The following is a 21,245-nucleotide window of genomic DNA, read 5'->3' as shown; positions in this document are numbered from 1 at the left end:
ATAACCATAACATCTGCTCTAACATATGACCTTTCTTTTATAGCTTCTAACTTGAATGTTGGATAAATTGTTTAGAAATATGCTTTCAATGAAAATATTTGCAAATTAAACTATCAAATTAAAGATAAATTAAAATTCTTGCAATTAACTTTTACTTCAAACGTTATATATATATTATATATATATATATATATATATATATATATATATATATATATATATATATATATATATATATATATATATATATATATATATATATATATATATATATATATATATATATATATATATATACGTTAGAAAATATAATTATTTAAATAGTTCTATACAGATAATCTTGCAAAATTAAGTGGCACATAATGAGGACTGTTAATTTCATTTATAAAATTAATTTTACTATTATTTTGTTTAATGGAAATTCTAGTTGATAACTAAAGGTATCAATAAAAAATATATGAATAACTTTTAATACGAATTGACAGAGCTCGCTTACAAAATATATCAAATATGGAAAATTTTTAAACATTTATCGTGCGAATTAATTTTACAAAAATAAAATTGTAGCCATTTGTGACCCAAAACAATGCACTTTATGAGACTTTTAAAGACTGGCAAAATTTAGTTTCACATTTTTTACTAATATCGTGGTTATGAGTTATTTTAATTTATGTTTTATCATTATAACACTGCGGAAATGTGCAGGTTTTTATTTATTTACTTATTTATTAAATAAGTATATCATGGAAAGAATGACTAACGTAATAAAATTCTTGAAAAATTGTTCATAATTATTACTTAATGTTAAATGTACTTAATGTAAGAAAAACTACTAATTTCAAGCAAATATAATATTAAAAATTATTTTAACAGAGATACCAAATGGAATGAAACATAATTAGTTCATTAATAATAAATACTTTAATATATTAAAAATAATTATTTATACTTCGATCAATGTTTTTTATAATTTTTAATCATAACATTATATAATACATAACTACACCTTATATATTATAATTCAAAAAGTTTGTATTTCTCATAAATTTATTTAAATAATAATTGGAGTAATAGCCTTGCGGTCTCCTTTAGTTTAACAGACCTCGATGATCTTCTAATCAGCTTATTGAGAAATCCTCTATTGACTGTAACTACAAAATTGGTAAATAGTGGATTAGACAGAAAAAAATTCAATAGGTTAAATTCACAACATACATTCCGACTCCCATTGCAATTGAAAATTAATAGAGACATCCCTTGGAATAATTTAAATTTCATTCAAATCCTTATAGATCAACTTCTTGAATTCTCAAATAAAAAACATTTATTTCAGTTTTTTCGAAACAATAGTTCAAATTTTTGCACTATCCAAGATATGTTCTTATATGAAGTAAGATTTTTACCTGTATTCGAGTGATGCTGGATGTTCTATTCAAAACTCCAACATTCCCTGAAATTGGTATGTCAGGCTTCCTTACTCTTATAACCAAACTGTCAGATGGTACGACACGAATCACTGTAAACACAAAATTAGATACAAATTAGCATCTTGGATGAATCAATTACATAATAAAACTCAACAATTTAATTCATTGCATTTATGAATCATCTCATTCCATGCGTAAGAATAGCCAAACAAAACAAACTCAGCCATTTAGTGGATAGGGTCAAAAATGGAATACACGTCTATAATTCACATGATTATGCCAAGTTTCATCCATCTAGATATTATATTTTCGATTTTCTTCATAGACCAAACAACACTCTTAGTTCTAAATATGGTACTTTTGGATGCAAGAAGATTAAAAGGTAGAAGTTCCTCAAAATTTGAAGGTGAAATTATGTAATGATTACACTTCCATCTATTTGTATATATTTCATTGTTAGAAAATGAAAATGCTATAACTTAAAATTACAGTGATTCCAAGTACTTATTCAAGCTAGTGCATTCATTTGATTGCTGCTGTTTTTTCCTTAAGAAATTTGCAATAATAAGTACTAAAAGTGTTAAGTTCATAGCGCTAAGTGCCCTTAAACTTGTTGCAAATCCATTGTATTTTAAATATTATCTAACTTTCATGCATTTTGTTATAAATACATAAAGCATAATTAATATGTACAAAGTTTCGGAATTTTAAACAAAAAAGTTACTTCGTTTTATCTTTTGTACTTTTTATAGCAAAATAGCGAAAAATATTATGCAAATTCATAACATTGAAAGGAGAGAAAAAAAATATCGTCTAAATATCAACTGAATTTGAATGTAGATAAAAATGCTCACATGCATTAATCGCATAAAGCAATTTTTTTTCAGATATAAAGAGAAATTTTTTTTAAAAAAATCAAAATGTCGTATAAATTTAAATAAAAAGCATAAATTTGATGCTTTTTTTTCGGAAATTTTTATCAAAGAAAAATGGTAAGAAATATGAAAATATATCTTTGTTTATAATTAAATTTTTTCTGTCAGAGAGAGAATATAAGAAAAAATAAATTTGCGTCAGACACCTAAGCTATCTATGAAATGGTTGAGAGATGTTTTGCAAAAAAAATTGATTAATGAAGATACAAGACTCAATAATGCGGCGTGTTTTATGTTAATATAAATGATCAAGATTAAGATAAAGCACAATTTCCTCAAAATGTTTACTCATGCAAATTACTCAGCCTTTTAGAGTTTATAATCGTTTGCCATATTTCATTGGTACTATTCACATTTCTTGAAGAACAAAGGAGAACCAAACCAGAAACAGATATGAAAAAAATTTTGAAAAAATTGTTTCTAAGGTAACTGTAGAATATATTCTTTTAGTCAAGTTTCTCTGAAACACCCGTAAAAGGTATCTAGTGTCATGTTCCGCAAAAACTCTTTGATTAGAATGTGCTTTTTATGTGCTTAATGCACTTTTTCTATCCTTATGAGGACCTTATAAGAGAACCCTTACAAACATCGTATAAACTTATATTCGAACAGGTGGACAGACGGATTTCCTCCGAACAGATTTTACTCAAAATTTGATACAAATCTCCAAATTTGTTGTAAAGACTGCATTTCAATCGTTCTAGCTCAAATAGATTTTGAGTTATTTTTGTCACAGACAGACGGACGGACATTTTCCAAATATGTGTTTTTCAAATTCAAGGAAGTCTGAAACGTGGAGAAAAACTCCAGTTCAAATTTTTTGACGTTTACTATACTTTCTCTATTATGCTTATACGAGAAAGTAAAAGTTGCTTCATTTTCTTGTCCTATCTTTATATCTAACTGAACATAAAAGAATACTGGTTATAAAATAACGAAAACGAAATTTTTTTCTTAAATTATTAAATAAGGTATAGTTTTTCATTCACATATATTATTCGATTCACAAAATATTATCATTTAATAAAGTTTATCAAGTCATTTTAACAGGAGTTTTCATTTAAAAATAGTTATTGCTCTCTAATTCTTCTAATATTACAGGACTGAAAGTCTTTTTTACAGTCAAATGTATTTCCTAAATTATTTTTTATTTTATAATATGAAGAGAAGAATAAAAACAAAATCTAATGTTTCAATGGAAAATTATATGTTTCCTTAGTAAAATAGTTTTCAAATTTCGATGGAAAAAAATGCATGAATTAAGATTACATGACTTCTTTCAAACAATTTTCTTTACTTAATCTTTCTTTTTTTCTTTACTTTTCTTTAATTACTTACTGTATTTTGTGCTTTTTTCTGATATCTATTCTTAATAGATATCAAAAAACATCATATATCTCCTTAAAAATTATAATAAATTATTTTTTTTTCTATTAAGGTGTACGTACACACTTGAAACTTCGAAAATCGTTCAAAATATCGAATCTATTTTTATTGCTTCAAAATGTTCTCTGATCCTTTAACTTTCAAACGATACCAAGATGTTGTCAATATTCGGAATATTTCTCGAGTTATAATTATTTTCTTGAGACACTTTCACTAAAAACTCTAGTTTCGGTTTTTTTAAACTCATTTTATGAAGAATGATATTTTTTCCACCATGTTGCTTCGTTCAAACAATCATAATTCAACAAGAAATGAACCAAATACAATTATTTATATATCAAAATAATCTGTATGAAACAGTGAATGTTTTGTGCCTCAATCAAATTTATATTTATAGAAATAAATTTTTAATAGCTATTTAAAAGTTAAAATGACAGAAAAAATCTCGCTTTTTCTATTCATCGTTGATGAAAAAATTATTAAAAATATATATTTTTTTTTATAACTTGATTGAGACAGACAACATGAAGATTAGTATTAGGTATAACTTCCAACTACAATTGCGTGTCTGTACAAATTAGAATTTAAGATATCATGTTAAAAAAAATATGCTAATTAGCTCATTTAATATTATTTAATTAATTAATAATTAATGTAATATGTATTTTTCTCACTGAAATGAGTTTAAACATATATTAATGGCCTACTGTAAGAAAACTGGATTTTTAAAGTTAACATTTTGAAAAAAAATCTTCTAGTGTGTATGTACACCTTAAATTTCATTATGAATACTTATTCATCACAAACAGTAAACACACTATAAGTTAAGATTTCCTATAAAGCTCACACGCAACATTCCTTTAGCAACTCATCAAATCCAGATAATTCTCCTGAATACTCCTTGACAAGTCAAGAAGGCCGTAGAAATACATATACAGAAAGATACACAACGAATAAAATGCACATTTAGTGTAATATTGTGGATGCTTCATCACAATACAATTCAGAGAAGATCGTGCAGTATTTTCATTAAGTCATCGCGATTTCGGGTCACGTAAACAATCTGCATCCCGGAGAAACTTCAAGGTGAGGTCTCATTCAACAAGGATGAACGTTTATTGAACCCGTACATTGGAATAGCATTAATATCTTCGCAGCTCTCTCACAGAAAGTTTTACTACACACCTTCGACCTTGTGTAGGTGTGGAGTAAAACGTTTACTCCATTAAAAAATTTTCATTTCCCCGTCACATTCACGACATGAAAAACGGCTTACCCTTTCGGATCTCTCTCTAATAACTCACGACAAACTTTCATCTTTGACCTCAAAGGTCCACATTCCTGAATTTATGTTATCGTCAAATAAACTATCCAAATAAGTACACGAATAAGAAGATACTTACTATTTAAATATACATGCAGAAAGGCGTATGTCACATAAATCCTAACTCTTAGCGAAACAACTGCTTATCATTCGCCTGACAGTCACATTGGTCCCAAATTTGATAACAATTTAATATGACATTGATATTAAAGCTATTTTCAATTCAAGAATACACATGTAGGACTAATATAAACTACTATCAAAATGTCGTGTTCTTTTCTGACTAATGGATACAAATTATTCTGTTTGCTATAATATTAGTTTTGCTACGCGTTTAGATGACTCTCCATAAAAATGAAATGCCACTGTCAATTTGCTCATTTTATAGCTTTCAACAGACAGAATTTGCAACTGTTTTATCTACAATGTATAATGGTGGATTTAGAGTTTATTCCATTGAAGTTTTTTTTTATAATCCAATTTAATCATCTAAAAAAATTTCACAGTTTATTTAGAAAATTGAGAAACCACATTCTACTTAATCAGTCTGATTTATAAACAGTTCAGAGACGGTTTGAACATTCTAATCAATCCTTTCATTTGAAAATAAGAATTATTAGCGATGATTAATAATAATTAACCACAAATTTGCTATTATTTATAAATAAAAAATAGTTTAAAATTGGAATAATTTAGAACTGTACTAAAAATATGTAAATAAAGACTGTAATTTTGAAATGATAAAGAAATTGACATTTGAGCAGGGTCAGAACTGAATATTTTTGGTGAAGTCCTAATCAGAATGACATGTTAGTAAATAATATAAAAAGCTTTACAAATTAAAATATGTTATTTGAAATTCTAATCATTACGCTTGGCCATCTTCAAATTAAGTAACATGAGAAATATTTACGATAAGTTGTTCATTCAGTTAAATGGAAATGAAATACTAGTAACAAAATGTAAATTGAATTTGCATCAAAAGAGGTAAGATTTCAGAAAATTGGCGGAAAGTAAAACATTTTTGTTATCTGTAAGAAAAATCTCATTTATGTAGTTTTTAATATAAATAAAAAAATAAATAAATCAGCGATTCAAAGTTTTAAGGTCAAACACAAGGAGGATATTATACATTTAAGGTGGACAATATACAAAGAAATTCACACTCTAAAAAAAAAGAAAAAAAACTCGACACAAAATTATTATAACCATGTAAACCACTTGAAGATTCTCTAAAATACATAAAAAGTTAAGGGATTGAATTAAAATTAAGTTAAAGGCCAAATCCTTCATTTTATATTTACTTTTTGAATACACGAAATTATTTTTTTTATTTGTTTGCATGTATTGTTTCATTTTTGCGTACAAATCGTAGTCAATTTAAAATATAACGATACTAAAAACTTACTTCATTAAATAATTTGATTTATAAAGTTGTTGAAATGATGTATGGATTTGATCTTATGATGACGATTGTGATTGCTTCTGTATTTAATGTAAAAAATATATGCTTTTTTTAAATTTATACCATTTCACAACGTATTCTATTTTATTTTACATTAAAATTTAAATAAACTCCACCATACTTATTTTCTTTACGATGAATACGTCAAGTATCAGCTATGTCAAAGCCATAAAAATTTAATGACCACCTATTAAGTCCATTGTTAAAATGCGGTGTGCGAAAATGTTTAGACCTCCGTGATCACTGGGCATAAGTCCAACTCCTATCAAGATTCAGACTCATTTTAAATGCAACGAAAAAAAAAAAAAAAGAAAAAGAAAAAAAATTATGAATATCTTATTAAATGAAAAGTACCGAAAACGTTTTTTTTTTTTTTTTTTTTTTTTTTTTTTTGTGACCTATCCCACTTTTGATGAAGGGTTGGATTAGCTTTTAACCTTAACCTCAGCTAGTGGATGGGAAGTTATGCTACGAGGAAAAGATTGGCTACTGTTAAGAAATCATTTAAGTCGCTTCCTGCAAGACGTGCAATCCGTTTAAATCCGCCTACATATGAAAGATTGTTTACTCTGATCGATTGGAGTGGTAAAAAGGTGACATCAGAGAATGAGTCCCTGAACGAAAGAGAAAATGAAAGATTTTACCTTCGAATGTTTTTCATGAAATTCAATTTCTTGAAATACAAATGAAATGGATTTGTTCAAAAACAGATATGAGGTATCTCCAATGCAATGAAGCCATTACCATTAAAATTGAATTTGGTGGCTATTACTAGCCTATTGAATCAGCAATTTTTAATACATATGGTGAAAAATTTTTATTTTTTACATTTAATTTTTTATACATTTAATTTTTTCTTATTTTTATTTTAAAACATATATTTTACCTTTTGCCGAATGCAATATTTCGTGTGAATATATATGTAACATATTTGTTGTGAAGCATGATGCAGTTTGAAGACAGTGAAGATACTTATAATTTCTTGACGTCGTTTTATTTCATTTTGAAGAAGCAAGCATATGTACAAGCGATGAGCACACAGAGCGACACTGAAAAGGAATGAGGGAAAAGCTCTTGGACATTTTATCCCTGGTCTTATATAACCTATGATTTCGATAGGGAAAACATTTCTTCATAGTACTAATATATTACGAGATTTTGATAGGGATTTTCGTTAGACGCGCGGAGAATGTAGGGGAAACACAGGGAGATTTTAAAAAAGCCTTATCAGCGTTATTTTGCCTCTTCATGCGCAGTGTGGGAAAGTAGATTTTAGCTGATTCAACAATTTAACAAAGCTTATCTTGAATTAATTAAGTAGAGACAGTGGAATTGGATCACGAAATAAGAGAATATTTTAGAATGAAGTTACTATGGGCTAAATTAAGATAAAATCTTGAAAATTAATTAAATTGAAATTAGCGTTAAAATATATATATATATATTTCGAATCCTCTAAATAATATGAAACATTATTTTGGTTGAACATTACCTCGGCACAAAAGCAGAAGTAAGAAAGAAGCAGAAGGGGCCGAACAAATGATTACTCGTCTTATATAAGATGGGATTTCCGGCCACGTGCAGATGAAATACATATTTTGACCTCTGATAAAGCCAAAAGTATCACTTTTATTTCACACGTAGTACTGACGGAGCATTATTTTTACAGAGGAATTAATTAAACCGAAAGTGGAATTGGATCATGAAATAAGAGAATATTTTAGAATGAAGTTACGATGGGCTAAATTAAGATAAAGTTTTGGAAATTAATTTGGATTAAATTAAGAGTTTAAAATATCATTACATATATTGTATATATATATCACCATTTATTTCACTTTTCGCTATTTTCATTTATTAAGAGTTTCGTTACTTGAGAATTATTTTAATTGCAAATTTGGAATATTATAATAATTTTTTTTTGCTTATAAATAAATTACTGCAACAAAAACATTTTTAATTTTTTATATAAGTGATTCCCAGCTAAAGAAACATTCTCTTTTTGAGATTTTCTGATCACCATGTTTTTCTAAACAAATCACAGCTGCACACAAAAAAAAAAAAATGCAGAATAAAACTTTGGTTAGTGGTTCTGAAAAAGGAAGGGAAAAAAAGATAAGCGAAATCAAAACTTTAAGGAAATATGAAAATTGTATTATAAGTTCATTCATCCAAAAAAGTGGTCATAATCTTATTAATAATAAATGCTATAATGTCCAAAGAAACTTTTGATTTGTAAATTTAATCATTTAATTTTTTCAACTAAGCTTTTTCCTGATCTGGAAACTAGATAAAAAGCAGAAAAATGAGCAAAAAATTTCTGATTACTACATGAAGGCAGTGCAGTAAAAGCATTTTTTCTCAGCAAAGGATTGAATGGATTCCCTTTACTAACACGAAGCCCTCTTTCTTCTTTTGCAAAATCCACATTCATTTGTCAATATAAATAAAACTGCTTCCGTTCTATAATCTAGAATGTAAAATCTTAATGAACTTAATATAAAATCGTTTTACTCACTTTTCTTTATTATTTTGCTTACTTTTTTTACATACGCTTTATTTCTTTTCCTTTATTTATTTATTTTTCTTTTTTATCCTTTCCCTTTTAATATTTCATTAATTGCTTCCTTTTTATTTGTTCATATTCACTAGTAATTCAGTTGCACATATTTTTAAACTCCTGTCTTGCATTTTTGCTTATAAACGCAGATATATTTAAACATAAATTATTAGAAACATAATAAATAGATACATTAAACATAAATATTTTGCAAAATAATGATATTGATATTCTTATTTTAATTTTTCATTTTTGATAAAATTTTATAAATATGTTTAATTTGTAATTCTATATAATGCAATATAATTGTAATAATACATTAGTTTTTAATTTAATTTGTAAAGAAATTGCATTGCACACGAATTTTATTACACGAAATTCTTATTATTATTTCCGTAAACCTTATGCTGTACATGATTGGAGCACGAAGAGTATCTAGTGTTTAAATCTAAATAAAAATATAAATCTAAATTTTCTACATTTTTTTCTAATACATTTTAGAGAAAAATATCGATGCATAAAACTGTTTTAAAAATTCATAGGCTGTTCAGTAGCATTTCAGGTTTACTTAAATAATTTTTCGTCCATAAAATAAAACATCCTTAAACGTTTACGGATATTTATAAGATATTTTTAATAAGAAATGAAATTGAAAAATTGAAATTGCATCTATTCTATTGCATCTAAGCGGTAATTTTAATTAGTCATTTTGCTGTATGATGTAAAAGCAATTTAATTGTATTTTGAAAATCCATTTTTTGTTTAAATACAAGAATGCACCACCTTTAGTTATTGCTTGAACTATCTTTTACAGTTTTTTTTTATATATCTACATAACCGATATGTAAAATGCTTTGTTGCAATTTTAAGATCTGCAGATCTTTAATTTTAAAAAAAATTAACGGAATAGGTTATGAAAACAAATATACCATTTTAATAAAAAATATATAATTTCTCGAATTTTCAACATAGTACTTGAACTCTACATTTCAAATTTTTTCCATCATTTATTGAATAATAATATCATTTTGAATTTTTCAGACTCATATTTTATATCCAAAAACGTATAATTCATATTTTATATCACAAATTACAATAAGAAGCAGCTTTTGTCTATCAAAAATAAATGAAAATATGTATTCATATATATTTTTATTTATACGCATACAAATAATTGGAAGCATATATTCATTAGTATGCAAAAAAACCGAGAATATATATTCATATACAAGTAAATTATTAAGAATTTGCATATATATATATATATATTCATAGGTAGACAAATAACTAAAAATATATATTTATTAGCCAGCAAATAAATGAAAATATACATCGTATATAGATAAATATCATACCTGGTCTATTTTGCGTTCTTCCGATATACGCCGGTATTCGAATTTCCTGCGCTTCCACTGCAATCATGAAAAGCGTCCATAACAGCAGCATCTTACCCCTCCACATCATCTTTCGCTTTCGGACACAGATCCGAGAGGCACGAAACCCCTTCATACCATCCGGAAGTGACATCACGCCTCATTGGCCGAAAGGTGAGTAACTCGGTGCGCTCATCTTTGGAAAAACACACAAGGATACTGTCAGATACCTACCTGGTCGTTTATCTTAATCCATCTGTTGTTCATCAACTGATTTAGAAAAAGCCCTTTCATTCGATACCCCACCGCTGTCACAGTGTCTTCTTTTTGCAATCTGATGTTCAAATTGTGTGAATAGTTTTGTGTGAATCATGGAAGAAGCGATGCGAAGAATCTGTGTGAATCTTGAGATTATTTGTCAAGGTTACGCGAGTGAATAAAGACAAAGGCTTTAAAAGGGACGTTTCTCATCCTGTCTGCACTTTTATGTGTATTTTCCGTCACTTACATGCCTTTGGCTGTATAGAAATGAAATCGTTAAAGAAAATGTTTTTGTAAACAAACAAGCGGTAGGGAATGTTTCAAGATGTTTCAGACAGAACCGCTTTCATTTTTTAAAAATTTTCCGTTTATATTTTTTATTTAAAAAATTCTTTTTATCTTTTATGCAAGCATGAAAATTTTGAATCTCAAGCTAAATTATAACTTTCAATAAGAATGATTTTTTACAATAAATAAAAAAACAATTACATTTCATCTATATAGAAATTAAGAATATACATTCTTTGTTTATAGGGTATGGTTGTCTGATACACATAAAAAAATTGAATTATCATTTAAATTGTTTTTGATAATTAATTCCAAATTACGGAATAAAATTTTTCGCATAAAAATTCGAAATGTAAAAAATATATATATTATCATTATCTAAAAATAACTCAAAGTTGCCATTAGCATGAAAATGTTATTTTTTTGTGAGGAAAATAGAATAATTACATGAAGAAAATATTATTTCACAGAATGTTACATTCATTACATATTCAAATAAAATAATTAACTGTCATCAAAAAAATTTTTTAAAGAATTTTTTTCCCATTTATATTCAAAAATAAATTCAAAAGAATTTTTTTTTCGCTTAGCACACTTTAAAAATTATGCTAAACGCTTTTCGAGCATATAAATATTCTGATTTATTTGTTATTCATTACATATCATTTTTAATAACATTTCATACATCAATAATACATCCTTTTCTCAAATAAATGCGATGATTCTGTTGAAATATGAATGGCCTTTGTTTATAATACTATGCAGCGCTCAAAATAAATACTACGTCGTGATAGCCAACTTAACAAAAAGTAAATATTTTCTTAGTTATGCACTGTTTGGTTGGTAATACAATAACCCAAAAATCCTTGCATAAAACAGACATCTACAATAAATTGAAAAACAGTCTTAAAGTGGGAAATGCAAACGTTGAGTTTGAAATTCTCTTCAAAAAGCTTATTCTGCGCACGGAAATGACGAAATATTACAAGAAATTTACTGTATCCATACATCTCTTGCGAAATTTAAAAGATACAATTAAAAAAAGAAAGAGATTATTTTTTAAATTTATCTTCTCTTGCAAAACTTCCTTCAATGATTTAATTATGATTACATTCGATTAGGTGCGATTCAGAGGTGTCCGTGAAATTCGAGAGCAATTTAAAACAGCTGTAAGTATACGCGATAGAAAGAATTCGCAATAAAGATTGAGAATCTTTATTGCCTACATTTTTTTAAATTTTATTGTAGAAGTTTCTAACTCTTAAACTGCATATTTATTATATGATAATAAGAGACAGTGCATTCTTTGGATGTGTAAAATAAAATCAACATGCAGTGACTTTAGAAGTATAAGATGTATGGAATGTAACTAGATGGATAACATGAGGGATTTCTTTTAAATTCAAATTCAGCTCTTAACGTATGCATTGCTCATTATCCATTACTGCAACTATCTAGTTAAATAAAAATGAAACCATTAGTCTACAGGATGTTTCAGAGCCAATGTTAATTAAAAGTATGGCATACAACGCCATTATTCAAAAGCGATATGTTTCTGAACTTCAGATAATTTAATTCTTTAGGTAATTCTAATTTAGGCAATTTTTAAAATTTCCGTTTGCAAAGTTATTTATGGACGAGCGGAAGAAATCCTCTTTTGAATATATGATAAATATTTTTCAAATAACACTAATGTAAAATCTATTCTATATCTTCTGGCAACAGATATTACAATTCCAATCATGAGAGACTTTTCAATAATGTTTGTTTTGATTAAAGAACCGATTAATTTTTTCAATTCTTATTTAAGCTTTCCTAATGTCTGGATTATCTTGCTGCCTTTTGTCCATTACTTATGATTAAAATAGCTGGCTTAAATGAAAAATGATTTTTACAAAAAAAGACAAAATGTTTCCACACACACCCTCCACTCCTCTGAGGTCTAAGAAAATTCAAGATGCACTTAACTGCCTTCACCAGTTGAGACCCTCAATTAATAAAATTGAATATGTTCTCTCTATTCACTAATAATTTTTTTTAAATGCAATTATTATTACTTATTTTAGTTCATTTTTTTACTATATATGTTTATGGTATTAGATTCATTCAGGATAAAAAAGTTTCAAAATATAATTACTATTATTTTTTTCCATTTTTTTGAGCCTAAATATGTCAGTTCAGAATTTTCCAGGATGATCAAAAATTGCTTACATAATCAATATTTTAAAGCATTACGGATCTGGCAGCGAAAAAAAAGACATGACGTCACCATAGAAGACAAAATGTGGTTAGATGCCAAATGACAGGTGCGTTCATTCGACCTTCGACTGTCATACTAAATTAAGTGATTTTGTAGTTTGCTTCTCCGACGATTTCACTTTGAATTCCATGATTAATTTATTTAAAAATTTCATCAAATTATTATATATTAATATATTTCATGAAATTAAACAGCATTTTCAAAGTAATGTTTTTCAATTAAATTCACAAAGCTCATCTTTGATGAAAACTGATGAAACTTTAAAGCCATTTCGAAAATTTCATATCAGCCAAATATAGGAACATAATTTCTAGACATATTTAATAATTCTTTGTAATTTTCCTGATTGTATGACGTTCCTTTAAAGTTAAGTTTACAATCATATACAGCAGAGATAATGTAAGATGAGTACACAAATATGAAAATAAAAAAAAATCAAATTTTGATTTAAAAGATGAAACAGCGATTCATTTTAGAAATAAAAAAATGTTATCATAGTTAAGCGGGTTATGTAAATTTATAAACATTGTATGAAATTAAAGTTTATTTCCTGCATATTTTTTATTGACATATATGCAAGAATATAATATGATTGCATCCTAATGTTAGAATCAGCATTTTGAGAAAGAATTTAAAAATATGAAAATTTTTCAATAACATTTTGTGGCAAACTTCCGCATTCAGATTGACCTTTTCTTAATCATTTACAGTTTTTTATTTCAACATACAAGAAACTTAATTATAATGAAACGTTAAAAATAAATTCTAAATTTTATTTTAAAACTGTTTTAGAGTTAGGATTGTTTTTTATCATTACCTAAAAGTTTTTTAACCATAATGTTGAGATGCCCTATATTATTGCAGCAATTTTAATTTTTAAAAATTCGGTTTGCTTCAAAAATAGTCCGTTTACCCCAAGATGAAAGGAAATCCAGTCATCATTTCACATTATAATTTCATAAGAACTAGAGCTATGAAGAAGAAATAAGGTGTAAATAATGCAACTATTGAGATCTTTCTAAATACTTATCACATGTAAGAAAAATTAAGAGATTCGGATTTTTCATCTGAAATATCGTAGCACGATAAAATGATTGGTCTATCTTTATATTATTTTTAAAAATTTATCTTTAAATTATAACAACGATAACGTGTCTGTAAAAAATTCATTTATTATCATCACGTATGTATTAACGCAATAAATAAAACAAAAAAAACTATGGCTACAACCAAAATTTATAAAAGTTAGAGAATAAATTGAACAGACATTATTGGATTCTTGAAATGTTAAACTGATGCAAAAACGAATTATATACAATTACATGCTCCGACTTTATTGAGGGAAAATCTTAACATTTCGTTTAATTTTTAAGTCGGATTATAAATAAAATTTTGAAAAATCTTTTCTTTTTGAGTACAGACTGCTCAAAAAATAACTGCATGTCAAATGTATCAATTCTAGGTTCAAAGGTCTATCTTGTAGAATGTTTTAAATTATATTTATATCATGCTAGGTGACGATACGTCGTAAGCTTATAATTAATATCCAGCTTATAATCATTATTGGATTAAGAATAATCTAAATTAGAATCTAATTAAAATCTAAATTCAGTTTTGTATTCCAAATTTCTAATCAAATTCTTCTCTTACGGCTATTGAAAAACTTTTGTATGAAAGTTATTCTTATGCTAAATCATCCTTCACAACTTTTTTTATTTTTCTATTTCCAAATATAAAGAACACTTCCACCCATGTGTGTGTGTGTGTGTGTGTGTGTGTGTGTGTGTGTGTGTGTGTGCATGTGTAATGATATCTCTTAATCTAATTCAAATCCTAATTAATTCCAGGGGGCGCTCTAGAAATCTGACGACTTCAGCATTTCTTCACGCTCCGAATGAAGGAATAAAAATCCCCAATGCTTGCAACATTCTTTCAAAGAACCCTAAGATTCCCTTTCCTAAGTTTACAATTGTCAAAGAAATCCTCATAGTAAAATCACTGAAGGGAAAAAATTTCTGTCTCTTTTGCTCTTGTATCGAGATATAGACTTTTTTTATCATTTGCTTCTTACAAATTATGTCTCCCGGGATGAAATAAAGCGAAGTTAAAATTTCAAAAGTTTCTTCTATTCGGCCACGCATCTGCTGAAATAATATTCATTCATTATATATATATATATAAAGAGAGAGAGAGAGAGATCCGTATTATCAATACTGAAGCAAAATACGTATCAACAAATTCAGCATGATCCAACCATAATTGCGAAATTGTTACGGATAAATCATCCACACGTATTGCTGATAATCAAAATTGCATAGAACTAACCATCCATGAAAAATTTACGGCAATTACAGTAGATAATATAAGAGAGCCTGCGAAAAGGAAGTAATTGATTTTGCTTTTATTCGGTAGATGAATAAAGATTCATTCACTGATATCTAGCTTTTTAAGCAAATGGCATATACACACAAGTACATGATCATTCCAAAACATATTTCCTCCAAATCTGGCACTCTTTACAGGCTATTAGAGCTATCAGATTTGGGGGAAATATATTTTGGAAGATAGAAATGTGTATCTTGTAAATATTTTTTTTAGAAATTTTAATTAATTAAAAACTAAAGAACCCTTTAGCATTTTTCTAATACAACTCTCGAAATTTTTACAGAACCGAAAAGCTTTTTATATCATCTTTTGAATGATGCCACTTTAATAGTCGTCCAATTTTTTCTGAATTTTGATAATTTTGCAAAAGTATTTTTTTTCCTTGTATTTTCAAAGAAAGATTGTTGCACCTAGATTCACATTCTTTTCACTGTTTCATTCAATATTTAATCGTTAAATTTTCTTCGGTTAACAAAAACTAAGAAAGGAAGATTCTTTTAATATCTGTGCAGCTTACATGTTGAAAAAAAATGAAATTCGAGCATTATGAAATTTATAAAATAGATTAATAGATTACGTTTATAGATGAATAGATTATGTTTTGCAAGTCTTGTGATACCCTGAAATGTATCCTTACAATGAAAGTTCATATATACAATGAACAGAACAGTGTAAAATTATTAATTAACACGACTTTAGTTTCGTTAGTAATTTCATGCTTCAAAATATTTTCATGGGAGAAATACAAATATTAAGTTATGCATCAAAATTTAAATGAAAAAAAACACAATCCATAATCTAGGCGAATAGCTGGTCGTCAAAGGCGGCTAGTTAATAATATATTTAATTTTAGTGTTCTTCTATATGCCCTGAAAATGTTATAAAATGTATTTTTTAAATTGTGTTGAAAACTGTAAAATAAGAATGCAAAATATTTTGCAAAAGACGGCCATTTCTTTATTAATAATTTATGAAAGCAAAAAACATAAAGCTTTCCTGGCTATTTAAGTTATATGAAATAACGAAATAAAACTTGAAGTGCAAAAAAAAACATCTTAAATTAAAATCTTTAATTGTGGATCATGTTTTCTGTAAAAGAGAAAAAATTATCAACAATTAAGAAGCAATCAACTTTACAACGATCACTTAAAATAGTCAGAGTGATCAAGCAAAATGAATAACGGCAAATATAAAAAAACGAGGCAATATTTTTTTGCATAGCAAATTAGATGTAAACTTTCAGTTCATAGCTACTGAAATCTTTAGTTTTGAAATGATAATAATATTTTGATGATTACCATCACAGATCACGAAAAGATAATTGAAATGGCAATGTATTTGCAGCTATTTGAGAAAGGATTAAAAGATTCTCTTCGCGATGAAACGGAATAAGTTAAATAATGATATATAATAATGATATATATATATATAATGATATATATATAAATGATATTTAATAAATATTAATCTTCATACAGTTTCTTTACTAATTAAGAAACACATTTGCTGAACACTAAAAGTAAAAAGTTAAAAAAAAAAAACTCCATTTGATAAAAATTAGCTGAAATCGCTGAACTAAAAACTTTTAAGTAAATATAAACGGATAAAAAAGCGTTTAGAAATAAATTATGATGCAATTTTTAATACTGCCTTTTTTTATTTGCTAAATAGTTTACGTTTCCAGAAAATAAAATTTATATAACAAGAAATTAATTTGTTCAAGAATAATAAGAGAAAGGGTGCTTTTTTTCCACTACTATAAAGCAATGAAAACTTCCAAATTTAAAAATTGTCAAAGAAAAGTTATTTTCTTCACTCCACCGCGAAATTATTGTTCATTCATGCAAAGCCGAAAATATTTCATTCATTTTCGTTTCATATTGCATAAACAAAAAAATTTAATAAGACATCCATAGCTGAAACAATATTCCATATCCACACTCGAAAAGAAAATTTTAAAATATTTTGAAATCTTGATTATTATTAACATTATAAGGTTATAGAAAAAGTTCAACAAAGGGAAAAATTAAATGTACAGAAAAAAATACATAATTTAAACTGAAATTTTTAAATTAAATATGAAAACAGTATGCTATCTATACATAGTATAAAATGAAGTCTCCGAAAAGCGTCTGTATGTTGAAACCCTAAAAACACGAGAAATACTGAACCAATTTTGGAGATATTTGTACTATTTTGTAGAAGGTTATTGTAGAAGGTTTTAGTATATTGAAGTCATATCAAAACATAAAAAGGAGTTTTATAATTGTGATTTTAATTATTTTCCTACTACGATCCGCGCATGCTTAAAGCAGCAGTACACTGCGTAAATAAAGTAGAAGGACAGTGTCTTTTTGCCAATTAATATCTCTTATTTTCTCCTAACTACCAGATATTTATGCAGATTTAGTTTAATGACCCTTGTTTTCATTTTAGGCAAAAATTAAACATCTACCACTAATATTATTAAGAAAATTAGTATATATAATTTCCGATGCGTAAAAAAAGTAGAAGGACACTTGCTAATATATTTAATTTAGAGAGTTGTTCTTTATTTAAATAGTGATTTTGTACTTTGTTTATCCTTTTCTGCCAAAAAATTCTAATTTGTTTAAAAGTTACGTTGTTTCTCCGTTCTCAGAAATGCCTAAAGGAATACCTTTGATCGATTTGCAAAAAGGGCAAATTTCCGCATATCAAAATGATGGTAAATGTGTCAGAGAGATTGCTCGATTGTTACAGGTGAGCCCCAATACAGTTTCACACTTTATCAGAAATCCTTATAAAAATGGAAATAAAAAGAAGACTGGTAGATCGAAGAAGTTAACACCACGTGATGAAAGAAAACTTGCTCGTGTGCTGAAGAAGAACAAAGGAAGTGTTTCAAAGGCAAAAAATCAAGCAGGATTTAATCATGTGACGAAACAAACAGTTTACAGCTATATTAAAAGATCTAAAAAATTCATTTTCAAAAAACGGAAACATAATCCTAAGTGGAAACAAGCTCACATTGATAACCGTTTAGCGTGGGCTAAAGAGCACATGCCCTGGACTACAGAATGGACTTCTGTGATATTTTCCGATGAAAAGAAATTTAACTTAGACGGTCCAGACGGATATCAGCACTACTGGCATTGTCTGGGGACTGAAAGCGAATACTATTCAACACGACAAATGGGAGGAGGGAGTTTAATGGTTTGGTTGGCTGTTGGATACGGAGGAAGGACAAGTCTGGTTTTCTTAAATGATAGGCAAAAACATACAGACTACATTCAAGTGCTGAATTCCGAGATTCTTCCTTATGCCTCTGACATAGGGGGTGAAGAGTGGAAGTTTCAGCAAGACGGAGATTCCATTCACACCGCGACTGGAGTCAAAAATTGGTTCCTAACAAATAATGTGGATGTTTTACCATGGCCAGCCAAAAGTCCTGACCTTAATATGGTGGAAAACATCTGGGCAATGCTAGTTCGTCGAGTTTATGCTGATGGAAGGCAATTTGATTCGCAAACTCAGCTTCGAGAAGCATCGAATGACTGGTGGGACCATTTTTGTCAAAATGAAATTCAAACTCTATACAATTCACTTCCAAACAGAATATTTGAAGTTATAAAGGCCAATGGGAAGACCATTCCTTAATAAAGTCACTATTTTTTCATTCACTATAATGCTGTCCTTCTACTTTTTTTAAAAAGATTAAAAAAAGAGAAACTATTTTTGTTGCCATTAATATTTTATGTTTGAACATCATAATTCTGATGTTAAAATTGTATTTTTGAAATATTTGTTAAATGTTTCTAGTAAAAAATTTTAGTAAAAATAAAATATTTTTCGGTTATTGTTACAAAATCAAGTGTCCTTCTACTTTTTTTACGCAGTGTATCTGTGCTTTGCACTTATCTGCGCGAGAGCGGAAAACTCTAACTTCGCATGTGCAAACAGCAAGAGTTATGATAGTATGCAATACATTGTTTGTTTGTTTGTTTACGTCTGATTTTAAACAGCGATTCAAAACTCATTACGCCCAAAAAAAGGAAATCCAACCTTGGCCGGAGCACATTAATTACCAAAACGCTTCGTTTGTTGTGCGATAATGAAAATGTAGAGGAAAGAAACGTTAGGTTTGCGAATATCAGATAAAAAATGTCCACGCTTTCTTCAAAGGTGAGTTCTTCTTCTGAGCGAAGTAAGCGTCTCTCTTTAAATCGCACTGCAGTTGAATTACAGAGACAGAATGAATCTCGCCTGTCTGCTGATAGAGAAAGACTTTAAATTTGAGACACAGGAGAAGAAGTGAAGGAACAAATGTTCTTGATATTGGTCCAAAAAGGAGTACACCGTTATGAATTTCGATCCATGTGTGGATTATAGAAATGATGTCTCGGTTTTAATAGAAACAATGTCTATAGTCTGTCCATATTGTACAGCTTTAGGAACAGTTTCGATATACAGTCATTTTCGTCAAAAAATAATTTATCGCCAAACTTTAGCGAAATGGCCGAATGTGGCGAGAACGGCAACAATAGGATAACGGTAGCAAAAGTGACACCGAAAAATTGCTAACCTCGCAAAGCGCAAAATGACTGTATATAAAAACTTTACACAGCTTTAAAATGGAAAGATGAATCAAAAGGCATGTGTTGTTTACAAGGGGAAATTGAAACCATTTTAACAGTCTAAATATAGAACAGCACTGATATACAGTCATTTCCACCCAAAATGTTTATCGCCAAATTTTAGCGAAATGGCTGAATGTGGCGCGAACGGCAGCAACAGCGTTTCCAATCTGAAGGTTCCGAGGAACGCTGCAGCAAATTAACAGAAATATATATAAAAAAAAAAGTCAACAAATGCAGTAAAATGAAATGCATTGAAAAAAAAATTAATCGAAAATAATGAAAGTAAGCAGAAGTATGTGAAGCAGGAAGCAATCAAAGGAAATGAACAGGAAAGATCGAAATACAGTAGCATAAAAAACATAAAAACACAATAACATAAAAAAATGACGGCCCTGTAATCCCAAACAAAGCGCCGCCGAAAAATTGCCTTCCTCGCAAGGCGCCAAATGACAGTATATCAATGCTTTGCCCTAAATATTTCTAAATATGTGGTATAAAAAAATTGATTTTTAGTTATTTTTGATTATTTATAAATATCTTTTTGATCCCTCTTTTAATAAGTAATAAGTAAGTCGTTTTTAAAGAACATATATTTCATTAATAATAACATTACATTTCAACTCTTCTTGAAATTTCTTTAAACTCGGAGATAATTAAATACACGAAAGAAATATTTTTAACTTATTTTGAATTATTAATATGATTAAAGTTTTTTTTTTCATCCTTGTTTTATATATAAAATAGGAAATTAAAAATAGTTTAGTGTAATTACATTTTGACATCTCGCTATTTTGAGATGAATCTCGCAATTTTTTACACTTATCAGATGACATGGGAAAATCAAGCGTCCTTTTCTCAAAACCAAGGGAAAATGTGTGTGTGCCTGCGCGTGTGTGTGTGTGTGTGCGTGTTGTGTATATGCATATGGGAGAAAGGCACTCTGCAGACCAGACCATTTGACC

At 27.9% G+C, this 21,245-nt stretch overlaps 1 protein-coding gene across 1 annotated transcript in view; it reads right to left on the bottom strand.

Moving 5' to 3' along the window:
• Positions 1-10,784, bottom strand: part of LOC129965319 (periostin-like) — a 46,726-nt gene extending 35,942 nt beyond the window's left edge. Inside the window, exons 1-2 of the mRNA XM_056079172.1 lie at positions 10,453-10,784; positions 1,404-1,516 (exon numbers count right to left, since the gene is read on the bottom strand). Of these exons, the coding sequence (XP_055935147.1) occupies positions 1,404-1,516; positions 10,453-10,624 (285 nt within the window). The 5' untranslated portion in view covers positions 10,625-10,784. The remainder of the gene's footprint in view (positions 1-1,403; positions 1,517-10,452) is intronic.
• Positions 10,785-21,245: the final 10,461 nt, after the last annotated feature.

Source organism: Argiope bruennichi, chromosome 1, assembly GCF_947563725.1.
Source record: "Argiope bruennichi chromosome 1, qqArgBrue1.1, whole genome shotgun sequence".
In the NCBI taxonomy this organism is placed as follows: Eukaryota; Metazoa; Arthropoda; class Arachnida; order Araneae; family Araneidae; genus Argiope; species Argiope bruennichi.
This window is presented reverse-complemented; position numbering and strand designations above follow the sequence as displayed.